The sequence below is a fragment of the Haplochromis burtoni genome, unplaced genomic scaffold, assembly GCF_018398535.1.
Source record: "Haplochromis burtoni strain Fernald_Lab_line unplaced genomic scaffold, NCSU_Asbu1 Contig_348, whole genome shotgun sequence".
Taxonomy (NCBI): Eukaryota; Metazoa; Chordata; class Actinopteri; order Cichliformes; family Cichlidae; genus Haplochromis; species Haplochromis burtoni.
Window position 1 is genome coordinate 408,265 of NW_024582709.1, and position 13,495 is coordinate 421,759.

Below are 13,495 nucleotides of genomic sequence, written 5' to 3' on the forward strand. Positions count from 1 at the left end.
GGGCGCAAAACAAGATCCCGCCGCAGTGACAGAAGTCTCGTGGATCCGGTGCGTCAGTTCATCTGTATTCTCGCGAGATCCAACGAGTTCTTCTCGTCCAGCATGGCAGCGCTGTATGAAGGATACACGTTGTGTGGGCTTGTTCCAGATCAAAATCTGTCAAGTTCAGGCATTCAAGGGATCGAAGAGGAGAGAGATCGCGATCATGTCGTGGTCACGGATTCAACCAGATTAGTGACTCTGTACAAGGTAACGTTTAAAATTAGCTTTCAGGAGGCTCCCCTAACCTGGGCCAGCTGATCAGTGCGACTCGTGTTAGCATCCTCCGGTTTTCTGGCCAGCAGCGTTGGAACCAGAGCGTTAGACGAAACCGAACATGCATTTAAAGCTGTCTTATATCTTATTAAGTGTCTTTTAAGTGAAACTCGGTAGTAAATGTTTTACATTGGTTTTGTAAACTTGCTATTCGAATATGACAGTCAAATGTTTGCTAAAGTTAGCTACAGACATCACAAGTCGTGTATACCTTTAAAATGTGACTTCTCTGGGGGGGCAGCTTCAGCGGCTAACTCGTTGTTTTGCATGCGATAAAAACGGCTTGACGATAAGGCTGCATGTCATATCCTCGTTTTCTCCAACGTGAATGAGCGTGTCAAGCCTCGTTGTTTGGATAAGCTAAACGCATTACAGTGTAGTTAAAATAGCTAAAGTTACTGCTGTGTGTGTCCTGAATAAGGTAAACTGTCTATCAGATCTTTATCAAGTCTTTTGAGATCCGTTCACAGCGGTAAAAGATGTGGTTGTAGCAAACAGTCTTTACATAACTCTGCACTGCGTGTGTATGGCTAAATAGAAGCTATGTGAAACATCACCTCTTTATTAATTATCCCTTTGTTTTATGGCCTGAAAGGTGTCAGACCAGAAGCCGCTGGGGAGCTGGACAGTGAAACAAGGACAAAAACTGACGTGCCCGGCAGTCTTCAACTCACAAACCAACGAATATGTGGCAGTAACAGACAACAAGGTAGGCTTTGGTGACTGCTTTGGTTGCTGCAGTGTCTCACTGGACACTTTTATTAGGTACATCTTACTAATACAAAGTTGGAGACCTTTTAGCCTTCAGCACTACTTTAATTCTTCGACAATGTGCTGAAAACATTACTCAGAGGTTTTGGTCTGTATAAACATGACAGTCAAAAGGTGCTTTATTAGATTGAGATCAGGTGACTGTGTGGCCCACTGGGTACAGTAAACTTACTGTAATGTTTAAGAAACCAGTTATAGATGATTTCAGCTTTGTGACATGGGGCGTTATCCTGCTAAAGCAGCCATTGACAGTTAGGTGTACTATGATGAAAAGGGGTGGATATTATCAAGAACAACCATTTAGTTACTATAAAATCGACTTGGGAGCAGAATCAGTCACTATAGGCACAATAGGTAAACACTATTTTATTTTGTGAAGGGCCAGTATCAGTCAAAAAAAAAGTCTATCGGCCAACATATATGTGCATCCCTCTTTCAATAGGCAGTATCTGTATTTCGTATATGAGATCAGTTCAAAGATGTCTCCAGTGATCTGCGTTTTCAGAATAAATTTTCATGTTGTAATGTTTTTGATGTTGTGTCTTTAAGGTGATAAGAATTTGGAAGGAAGATGACATACTATTGGACAAAGCCTTCAAAGCAACAGTAAGTCCGAACATATACATTGATGTAGACAGTAGACAGCCACCCCGCTTCTACCACCAAGAACAGAAATGAAGACTACAACAAAACACACAATCCCAGCTCTAAGGGTATCTCCTCTCCACTGGTGTAAATATTTTAGTACAGATTGTTGTAGAGTCCACTGCTCACCGTCTCCACAGCAAGACTGGTTTTAATAGTTTAATTATTTATATAGCACATTTAATTACAACAGGAGCGTTGACCAAAGTGCTGTACAAGAATACAACATGCATAATAAAACAACTTAGAGTATTAAAAGCAAACACCAAATATGAATTAACAAACAACTCTCATGCTGTATTAAAAGCCAGTAAATAAAAATGCGTTTTAAGATAAGATTTAAAAAGATTGACAGTATGAGCCTGTCTGATGTACTTAAGACTTGGAGAGAGCAACAAAACACATAAGAACCACTGTAGACCTGCTGATGATGTTAAATTACACATTGCTCCTAAAATTCAAAGTGGTATTTAGAGCAATTAACCTGAAAATAATTAATTAACTACGGTAGTGTGTTATTGACAGACGTGAACACTTCTGCCTTTTCCGTGTGCTTTTTCTCCAGGTTTCTTCAGATGTCTGGAAGGTTCACTGTACACATGGAGGGGAGCCTGTGGTCTTGTTTCAGAGAGGAGCTGTGAGACTGCTGGACTCTCTCCTTGCTGCTCCGCAGCAGCCCATAGAGGAGGTGCTAGCTCAAGAAGAAGCCATCAGGTTGATGTCATTTGGCAAACTTTATGTTGACCTTATTCTAGAGCTGTACTTGAGTGCAACATGTTAACTTTTAAACCCCCCCCCCCCCCTTTTTTTTTTTTTCTTTTCTCTGCAGGTGGAGCACCATCATAGTGGCAGAGACCCAGCAGTTTATCATCATCACAACTGAACAGGTAAAATACTTGATGGGCTAAAAGTTTCAAGTGGATTTAGTTTTAAGTGCTCATTGCTTTTGCAACACAGCTAATGTCCTTGCTTTTGCCCAACATGACTGTCACTGTCTCCCCGCAGAAAGGAGAGCATTTTCTCTACTTGCAGAGACTGAACCCAAACTCTGTACAGAGGTACCGGCTTGAGAGAGAAGAACCTGGTCTCTCCCCGCTGAGCTTCTCTGCCACTTACAGGGATAAGCACATCTGCCTCCTTTATCTCTGTAAGCCACACTTTCCTGTCAGAACATTTTGAATGTTGGTGCTTGAGGCCATATGCTATGGAATTTGGAAAAGATAATTACTGGCACTGTAAGCCAGTTACAGGGGGTGGGAGTGTAAAAACGTACAGCTGTGTTCCTTCATCAGGGTCATCAACAATTATAAAAATGTGACTTTAAAAAAAATGACATCCCTTAAGTAACTAAGTTTAAACTTGTACTCAAAAGGCCCCTAGTCCCCCTCCTCTGAACAGTACTGCTGAGCTGATTTGAGACACTTTTGAAGGATTAGCAGTGTAAAATAAGACGTGTAGTGAAGGTCCACTACTGTGAATAAGATCCCCTTTGCTCTCTCACTTCAGTTAGTTGTGAATGCACTCTTCTCCAATTGCTCACAGTTTGATAATCTGATGTAAATAAGTGGTGCACTCTACATGTATGAAGCTAAATTACACAAACACACAGTTGGTGAGGTATGCAGTATGTAGTATTGCTAATGTTTAAACATTTCTCTCACATTTAGACCCTAATGGTCACGTGTACCAGAGTGTGCTCTCCGTGCGGGGCCTCGGGACTGAAGAGGGGGTCCAGGCCTTACCCCTGCCCCGTAGCCTGCTGCTGGGTCTTCCTGTTGGTGATGGCCAGCTGGAGGCAGCGTCGGCCATGGCTCTGGATGAAGCCCATGTAGCTGTTGTTGGGGTTCCACATCCCTCTGCTGGAGGTGGTAAAGGTAAATGCTGTTAAATTACAATATCTAAAATAAAGATCTTTAACTCCTCTACAAGTACCATACTGTGCATGGCAAATCCTCTTGAAATTAGTCTTTTATATATAATATCAAGGCTTTCAGTAAGCCCTTGTAGGGAGTTGGCATGGAAACAGCGGCTTTATTTTTTAGTAGCACAGTTTCACATTATCATACTGATGAAATGTAGAGCTGTTATTTTCCTACCTGCTTGTCTTTTATGTCTTAGTTAATCAGTTAAAAAAACGTAAAACTCAACTCTGCTTGTTTAGTCTTAGCTAGTTATTTCTTCTCTTTTTGCCAAGATCACAAATAATAGTGATAGCGGTGTAAACAGCTATCACTTGATGCTATGTTGTTTTGCCCTTTGTTTTTAAGTAATTAAATATAGTAAATAATGGGTTAGCTGGCCTAAATGTGGTTCCTAGTGTCTGGATTTTATTCAGTGGCTAAAAAAAAAAGTTCTGAAGCTGAAGTGGTTTTACAGGTTGAAGTTATTAGAACTGAAATGAATGCTTGGTTAACATGCTAGCTTTCTGGCCTAAAAGATATCTGTCAGATCAAAAATGAAGTATCTGATCTGGGTGTTTGTAGTTCCTGAATGTCTCTCTGCCTGTGTTATTTTAGACTTTCTTTGCATCTGGAATACCAACTTTCAGACGCTTCAGGCTGGAAAAGAGATGGCTGGAAAGATCTACGGACAGGTAGGAATGCATTGACCCAAACAGAATATAAAGTTTGTTTATTTATTTATTTAACGGTCCTGGTTTTTGACTAGGATGAAGCAATAAATTTTAAAGCAATAATGCTACTCAGAAATTGTGACTTACATTAGTGCTAAGTCATCATTCACAATAGTAAAGCCTAATCTTTAAAAGTGACTGATTACTTCATACTCACACGACAGCAATCACACGTGCTCAGGCTTCATTGTTGTTAACTGTGGGCCAAGGTTCCCTGTCCTTCCAGCTGCTGGGTGCTGATGGAGGACTGTATGACTTTGGTAGAGCACTGTGTCTGCACTCCACTGTGACGGGGCTCACTGTCCCTTCTCACAACTTTATAGCAGTTTACAATCTTAAAACCAGTGTATTAGACACAAATATGTAGCAACAGTTTTGAACTATGTCTGCATCATCTTTGTGTTGATTTTATTGTCTCTCATACAGCTTTGGAGTTATTCCAACAAGGTATTTATTCCACATGGGAAAACCCTCTCCATTATACCCTTCGAGTGCCCCAAATCTTCTCTTGCCTCTGCCCTGGGAAAATTAAAACATACAAAGACTGAAGGTGAGCTGAATCAAACATGTCATACTCTCGCTCGACTCAAAATTATCTCTGATTCCCATTTTTACATGAGAAATTGTGTTTTCTCAGTACTCTTTTGTTTGTTTTTTAACCACAGAGTCGAAGACTCCGAATTCTGTGCCGTCTTGGAATAACATTCTTCACGGTGAAAAAGCTCAGCCCTCAAAATCTGCAGAAACGAGGAGGACGGTAAGTTGGATAAGCGTTTTTGCGAACTGTGAGTTTGTCATTGTCCAAACTCTTGCAGAGACGAACGGCTTATGGCAGAAGCCTTAACATTGTTCCCGTTTGTAAAACCTTTATATAAAAGAGTTATATAATATGATAATGGGAAACATGTTTCTTTGTCGTTCTGTTTAAATCTCTAATGACATTAAAAGAAAAAATAATGTTGCATAACATTTGGAATTACTGAAATAAGGTACTCTAAATAGTAAGAAGAAATATTACGAACTACTGAAAAAATATAGTAATATTTATTTATTAAACTTATCTGTGAGACACCAGTGTTGTGTGGTAGATTCTTAATTTGATTCTTCTGTTTTTCCATACAGAGGACGACCCGTAAGTCCCAGTCAACAACTAATTTAACAACTGACCAAGTATTAGAGCTCATCAAGGTAAAAACGTGACTTATTTTTATGACACAGCTTTCGTTCTGTATGCTTCAGCACAACAGAATTATACCAAACAATTCTGAATTTAAAAAATATATTTATTTTCCCTCTTAGACAGCACCAGTGGAAGAGATCCAGAAAGAGGTGGAGGGGTTCCTGACCAGGGCAGAGTTCCAGGACCTGCAGCCCTCAGTGGGACAGCTTGCATTAACCCTCGTGTCCCGGAGTCTTGCTGATCCAGCCTTCTACTCTTCTAGCACGCTGGCACAGCTGGTTCACACTCGGTGCCTTTGCCACAGGTATGTATAACAAGTGAGATAAGGTAGATGGAAAAAATATTGACTCTCAAAACTCTTTTAGTGTGTAGAATTTATTTTATATTCTTTTAATGTAGTTTACATTTTTAATAAGGTACCATAAAATAGGTTTGTACTCTAATGTGGGAAACATGAAGGAAACCCCAAACTGTTTTCTTGCATACAGATGGAAATATTCAACGAGTGAGCAATTGAATATAACTATGTGCCGTCATTGCATTCAACAGTGTGTGTCCTGACCTTGTGCTCCTGGCCCTTGAGAAGAAGGATTACTTCCTGTGTCAGCTCTGCTTGCAGTTCTTCCCTGACATTCCTGAAGCTGTTACCTGTGCCTGCCTGAAGGCATTCATCAGGTAAGACAGGCTGTTTTTAACTGTGCAACAACTTATGTACAAATTCCAGTTTATGGACAGTAAGTGATCTGCCAGTGTCCTTTGCATGCTAACGGTATTCTTACTTTTGCTATGCATACAGTTGCAGTAGTATTTTAAAGTGGACTTCCATGCTTGTCCTTATCTCTGCCACATATACACTCACTGGAGACACTGTTAAGTATACCAAGGTAGTATACCAAAGTAGTACCAGGAATCCCCTTTTGCCTTCAGAACTGCCTTAATTCTTTGTGGCGCAGATTCAAAAAGGTCCTGGAAATGTCCCTTTGAGAGTTTGGTCCGTATTGGCATAAGAGGATCACATAGTTGCTGCAGATTTGTTGGCTGTACATCCATCCTGTCTCTCTACATGCCAAAGGTGCTCTATTGGGTTGAGCTGTGGTTACTGTGGAGCCCATTGGAGTACAGTAAACTCACTGTCATGTTAAAGAAACCAATTTGAGATGGTTTGAGCTTTTTGCCATAGAATCCATTAGCACAGGGCGATATGACCAAAAATATTTATCACGATATACATTTGAAAATTTTGCGACAACGTTATAACTGACGATATAATTGACACTAGACAAAACACTTTACAACTCCACAACTTTGATGGGTTTTTTTGCACTAATAATGTATTTTCACTTAAACAAGCAGCTGTTTTTTATGTGCATTAAAGTTATATAAAAATGTAACAGTGCAAATGCAAATTCCTTGCTGACAGTTTAACCAAAAGGCATTTCCAGTGGAAATTGGCCGACATATCCTCAGCATAACCATGTATAATATTCACAAAACTTACAAAGAAGTTATACACACACAACACTGTAATATTATGTTGAAGCACAGTACGTATCACTCCGCGAGGCTCCTGCCTACGGTAGCCGTAATGCTCCAACAATCCATCAAGCGGTGCAGGTTGGGGTGCAGGTTGGTAGCTTAGCAAAGTCGTACTAAAACATCTGACAGATTTTCAAGCGCCGTGTACCACATAAATCGTTTCGAGGTCCGTAAACACAACCAGAATTGATACATAAGGCACACGGGATTATAAGGGGCACTGTCGATTTTCAGAAAAACCAAAGGATTGATTTGAAGTGTGCCGTATTTTCCAAAAAACACGGTAATAACGACGGCCCGCTAGCATGCGCTACCAAAAATAGTGCTTTGTTGTGTATCTGACGGACGAAAGCTAAACCAGTTCCACACCACTGAAGTTGCAGCATTTTTACAAACCAGTTCTGGTTCATCTGTTTCATTCAACGAACCGCTTTCGCCTTTCTCATTCTCCATCACCGCCATGCTTTTTCCGCCATGTGCGTATGAAAACAAAGGCACTGCGCATGCGCGTTTTACCCATATTCTATCGCGATATTTCATTTTCTTATCCTTGCCCAACATTATACTGGTATTACCCTGAATGTTATGATATGGCCCAGCCCTAGAATCCATCTTATAGTGAAGTAATAAATGCATTTAAAAAAATCCAAACGGCATTGTGTATAACAGCAAAGCTATGATTTCCTCATTCTGACCTGATGACCTGCTTCACTTGAACTTTAGCAAGTCTTCTTGACCATGTATGTTTGCCTAAATACAGTGAGCAGCTGCCAAGTGATTGGCTGTTTAGATGTATGGAAGTGGCTGGTGAGTGTATCTCAAATGCAGGTGACTCTAACATGGCCATCTCAGCCACACACCTCTCACTAAAAGCAGAGAAACTCCACCCACCTGACATTCAAGCCTGCTTGTGAGATGCAATGAGTCTGAAAGTAGCCTCAAAGGGCAAGGAGTTAAAATGTCTCATTTCAGAACGCTGCGGGTAAGCATAAGATAAATGATTATTATGAACTGTGAATCATGCATAGCTACCCTAGTGGAGTACGAGAATCTAAACTTAGAGATGGGAATTGGTTCCCTTTAATAATCTGATTCGTGGCCTGACATAGCATTATGTTCTATAAATGCAAGTTGTTTTTGTTCTGTTTCATGCAGTATACCAGATGTTGATGCAGAGAAGGTGAGCCTGGAGCCTGACAGCGTCGAGTTTATGGAAAACCTAATCACGAGAGATCGTGCAGAGGCTGGCTTGCAGAATGGTTTTAGCCCCACTTCGTCAGTCGTCAATGACCGTCAGACCAGAGCTGAAGACGTGAAGAAGGTCTCAGGTCCTTCACAACTCAGTTGTCCAGTGGGATTACACAAGGCTGTTCTAATGTATCCTCCCAGCACTCAGACATCGTCACCATTCTGTTCTGTTGTCCTCACAGCTTCTTGCATTCAGCTTAAATATCCGACAGTCTTTGTTGTTAGTTAAGCTGCAGTTTTGCAAAGTGGTTGTGTAATAATTTAAATGTAAAAATGCATGAAAATCTAAAAGTATTGGGTCTTAACTGGAGCTGCATAGAAATGAGATCTTGCAGACACCGTACAGTGACACCTTTCTCCTCCCACACCTAAAAGATCTTTCCTCTCAACATGTCATGGTAAGTAACTGCTATCTAATTATTCTACTTCTCTAAAAAAAACTAGACAGTGCTTTAATCCCAAACAACTCTGATATTTGCCATTTTCTTTTTCTTCCAATCAGCTTTTCCTCCAGTACCTGCAATTTCTATGCCTAAAATATTCCCAGGATGCTTTCCCACAGATGGAGGGATTTAGATCACCAAGTCTGAGTCAGGTTTGTATCTGTGTCCAAATAAGCAATTAGGATGGCTTTGCTTTACATGCAGTCTTCCAAGTTACAGTTTATTGAACACTTGATGTAAGCACTCAGTGCACTCTAAAAATTGCTTACCAAACTGTTGAATTTAGCAATTTGTGGAACCTCCATTGGAAGGAGGTGTTTCATGGAGCACTTTACAGCACAAGCACGAGGAGGGAATTTGGATCGTTCCTGCCTACAAAATCATTTCAGTTCATCAGTACTTTTAGGGCCGATTTAACTAAAAGCTCCTTTCAGGCCATCCCACAAATGTCTAGCTGGCATTTGTGAAACTTTCCAAACTTTATTTCTTCATTTAATTGTGTGATTAGACATCTTTGTCTTGGCTTAAGGGGCTAAAAGTTGTATCTTAATGACGAGGTGTTGACCCATTGCTTGGTATGATCCATTCTTTAAAAGAAGCACGATTGGTTGATTAAATTAAATTTAAGCAGTAATGGGCAGAATGGAAAAATAAGTACTCTTTTGTGAGTCAGTTGGGGGGGGGGAATTTTTGTGTTATTGATTTAAGTGGGAAATGTGAGCAAACCTGCAATGAGATCAGCCTCAAACATTATCACAATCTAACCCGCAGCATTTGGAGAATATTTCTCCTGGCTCATTTGCCTCGGATGTCGAAGCTAGGAGTGATGCCACTCATGACACGAGAGCATTCAAACAGCCTAGTTGTAAACGCAAGAAAAAATACAATTTGTTTAGTTGGTTAGCACACAGTTTTACAATTTCTTTTGCTTGCAACACTGCCGTCTTGATTTGGGGTTGGTGGGGCTGCTCCGACTGGAGGGGGCATTGCAGTTGAAAATTTCTACCACAAACTCATGTTCTATAAATGGACTGCACCGTAGTTGTTGAAGTATAGAAGTGAATTGAGCCTTGGTGTTGCCGTTGAGAAATAGCAATTCTAATGGTGGCAGATTTCAATATGTCGGTCAACTATAATCACACAATTATATTTAGGGTTTATAAAGACAGCTGTCTCTCCAGTCTTATCTCCATCTACTTGTCTCCATCTGTGGACTATAAAAAAATGTAAAAAAAAATGAAAGAGGTCAGATATTTTCTTGCATGAGTGAATCTGTCAGCGCACCTTAAATATTGGTGCAACAGCTTTGACAAATCAGCTTGTCTGAATAATTTAAATAGTGATACTTTGAGTTTAAAAAGATGAACTGGATTGCATGAAATCTGTGTATTCCCTCTGTTGATGGGTGAAACAGGTGATGGTGTAGAGTTGTTCAGGGTCTTTGGCATTTTCTCCTCTACTTAAGAAACCCAGGAGCCTCTAAATGCCTGTGAATAACCTTTGTTTTTACCAGCCTGTAGTCCAGACCTCAAAGGGAAATGATTAAAAATCATAATAAATGTAATAATTTTCCTATAAATGTGTCACTGAGAGCAACTGTTAGTACTTAGACTCACATCTTTGGAAATTATTTATGCCTCACTCCTAATGTTTCTCTAAAGCAGGGGTGCTCAATCCCAGTCCTCGAGAGCTACTGTCCTGCAGCTTTTAGATGCATCCTTGTTCCGACACACCTGAATCAAATGAATGGCTTGTTATCAGGCCTTTGCCAAACTTGATGGCATGCTGAAGAGGTAATCAAACATTTGATTCAGCTGTGTTGGAGTAGGGATACATCTAAAAGCTGCAGGACAGTAGCTCTCGAGGACTGGGATTGAGCACCCCTGCTCTAAAGCTTCTTCCCAAGGCCCTGTAAAAGTTGTTGTGATAAAGGTATTGTTCCCACCAACCACCCTTTACATAGTTTTTAAAGAAATCTTTAGCACAGAGGTTCAGTTAGGTTTTCCAACCAGTAGTGTGGATGATTATTTCATTTGTTGAATAAAGATGTGAAAAAATTGACTGTTATTGGTTTAGTCAGATTGAGGTTGCTTATAAATACGACTTAGATGAAGCTCAGACTGCATTTTATTAGAACTCAACACATAAAAAACAATAATGCCAGGGTTCCTTGCAGCTGTGTCAGTGCAGCTATTATCTGTACGCCAAGAAATATTAAGTGACAGAAAAAACATTTTATCAACCATGCTGACAGATTTTCCTGTATGGATGCTGTGGACCTATTTTCACCTGGGGTGTGGGTTAGTTCTCCCACGGCACATACACGCAGTGTAAACATTTACAAGAGAGATTAAAAGAAATGCAATCACTGGAGACGCACGATTTTTATTGCGCTTGTAATTATTTATGCCTGAATAATAAAAATACTTTACTGGAGTTTGGCACAAAATTGTTGTACACAAATTATTGAATGCAAAAAATCTGGTTTTCCTGTTGGAGCAAAACAAGAAAAGAAAAAAAAAGAAATGCTCACTGTGCGTTGCTTTGTTTGATTGTAGATCATGGATTGGGTGTGTTTGCTGTTGGATGCTCATTTTACGGTGCTAGTAATGACTCCAGAAGCTAAAGGCTTGCTGCTGAACCTCCACAGCTTTGTTAAATCTCAGGTAACAAACAGTTATTCCTTTTATCTGCTCAGTAATCAGCTGCATGTTAATTTTAATAATACCTATTTTGTGTGTCAGCATTGTGCTTATTACTGCAAGCTTATTTTAAAAAATGCTTTCTTGTATCCTCAGGTGAGACTGGTTTCTGAGCTTGGAAAAATTGAGGGAAGCCTTCAAGAACTCCGTAAAATGAAGGCGAAGGAGAGCATCGGACAGTACTCCATTGAAATCATTGAGCTGTTTTAGAATGTGTACAAAACAATTTTAATCATTCATAACACCATCTTCTTCCAACCTTTTAGATAAAATGATTTCACGGTTATTATTCTTGAGTGCTTTTTTTTTTTTTTTGCCACAGACGTTTGCTATCCAGATGTGTAGGCCTTGAAAAAGTTGCGGCTCTCTTTTAACCATGTTTTAAACTTGTTTAAGTCGTCAAAATATTTGACAATTCGCTTAATTTCTGGTTTTGTAAAAGTTTAATGCAGAAGCCACCTCATGCAACAGTATGGTGTGAGATTGTAATGTTAATATTGGGGCTTTGCCTTTAGAACTGTGAGAGTTGATGACTTATTTTTGTATGTGTCATTACACAGCTGAAAACTGTTGTGAAAACCTTTTATGTTTAATATTAAAAAAGATGATGAACACATGTGAATTCATTTGTCTTTATTTTTATTAAAAGCTGCTGTCAGATATCAGCTTAATTAAAGTTTTAGGTTTAAAAGTTTGTAGTGTTCATTTTGACTAAGATTAAAATATCACTTTCATTAAGTGTACTAAAATATATAATGTACTGTATGTGGAAGTGGGTGAAAAGAAAACTGTTATGGCTGTTACTGAGGGTGAGCATTTAGCAAGATTTTGAGTGAACCTCCAGTTGAGGGCAGTCGATTGGTGTTCCCATTATTTCCCGCCAATAATGAACGCAAACTTATCTTCGTGGTGAAAGAAAAGAACAATTCGTTGTCGGCAGGATTCGAACCTGCGCGGGGAGACCCCAATGGATTTCTAGTCCATCGCCTTAACCACTCGGCCACGACAACCGTTACTCACCTATGTCTATCAGAACCAATATCAAACTACACAACCACATATCTATTGCCTAGTTGAGTTTTGTATTACAGGATAATATGAGGTAAAAAAGACACTTTTCTGTATGTTTAGCCGTTCTGCGGTAAGGTTATGTTCCGTCTGCTGGTGAAGTAGCAATCCAAAGTGACAGAAAAAACGGACAGAAAAGATTAAAAAATCAAGTTAACCTATACAAGTTGTAAAGTCAACCCAGAGGGTAACAAGTTACAACTATTACGCTGTACATACTGTACATACTTTAAAGGCTAATAAAGCACTACTACTTTTAAGTTAACTGACTACACTGGCAAACAATGCGTAACGATTTTAAAGTTATATAATATACATTCGTATCTTAAATAAATTGCAGCTGCTCTCACACATTCGCGGTATTTTCAAAGTGATTGTTGTGTGGTATTAACTTTAATGAGCACGTATTTGTGTCCATGTAACAGAGCTTAATGTCGGACGCATTATCTTCTCGCCTCGCTTTGCAGTGACGACGATGGCGACAGGGCCGAAAATGAATTATTGTGTTTTACTGAGTGCACTCAACCCACCTGAGATTAAAACCACACAACAGAAGCACCAAACACTAATAAAGTACTATTGACGGACAGCTTTTGCATGGATAACCAATTTTATGAACTAGCACGGCAATTGCGTCTATTGTGGAATAGTGAGTCACGTGATCTCGAATAGACTCAGGCCTGCTAAGATCAAGTTCGAGAATGACGCTAGCACTTCCGTGTATGCTACAGCGACGTCCTTAAGGCGAAATCGCTTAAATCTCTTTTTTTTTTAAATGTATGACCTCCCACTGTGGCATTAACAATAATATTCTGCATTTTAAACGGCTGCTCTGCTCTGTTCAACTGGGTATATAGTCAGTGTTTTGATTTTTTAGCTTTTAGTTGCTTTTATTTTGAAGGAGCTAGCGCTCTACGTCTTCTTTGAGCCACTGTTAACCTGAGTTTTAGCTTGA

General features: G+C 39.7%; 1 protein-coding gene and 1 non-coding gene across 2 annotated transcripts; one reads left to right on the forward strand and one right to left on the reverse strand.

Moving 5' to 3' along the window:
* Window positions 1-57: 57 nt before the first annotated feature.
* Window positions 58-12,094, forward strand: nol11 (nucleolar protein 11). The gene is made up of 18 exons (XM_005942750.1): window positions 58-249; window positions 911-1,024; window positions 1,636-1,692; window positions 2,297-2,445; window positions 2,561-2,618; window positions 2,737-2,878; window positions 3,399-3,605; window positions 4,248-4,324; window positions 4,790-4,913; window positions 5,029-5,120; window positions 5,486-5,551; window positions 5,663-5,847; window positions 6,093-6,218; window positions 8,235-8,456; window positions 8,647-8,725; window positions 8,830-8,922; window positions 11,329-11,436; window positions 11,569-12,094. The coding sequence occupies exons 1-18, from the start codon at window positions 103-105 to the stop codon at window positions 11,680-11,682; spliced, it is 2,160 nt and encodes a 719-aa protein (XP_005942812.1). The 5' UTR covers window positions 58-102; the 3' UTR covers window positions 11,683-12,094.
* A 306-nt stretch (window positions 12,095-12,400) lies between these two features.
* trnas-aga lies at window positions 12,401-12,482 on the reverse strand. Its single transcript has one exon. It is a non-coding gene; the product is annotated as a tRNA-Ser (tRNA).
* Window positions 12,483-13,495: the final 1,013 nt, after the last annotated feature.

Coding starts and splice junctions, on each gene's coding strand:
- nol11 (XM_005942750.1), top strand. CDS start 103: ATGGCAGCGCTGTATGAAGGATACACGTTGTGTGGGCTTGTTCCAGAT. Junction 1,693..2,296: donor ACAAAGCCTTCAAAGCAACA/GTAAGTCCGAAC, acceptor CTTTTTCTCCAG/GTTTCTTCAGATGTCTGGAA. Junction 4,914..5,028: donor AAAACATACAAAGACTGAAG/GTGAGCTGAATC, acceptor TTTTAACCACAG/AGTCGAAGACTCCGAATTCT.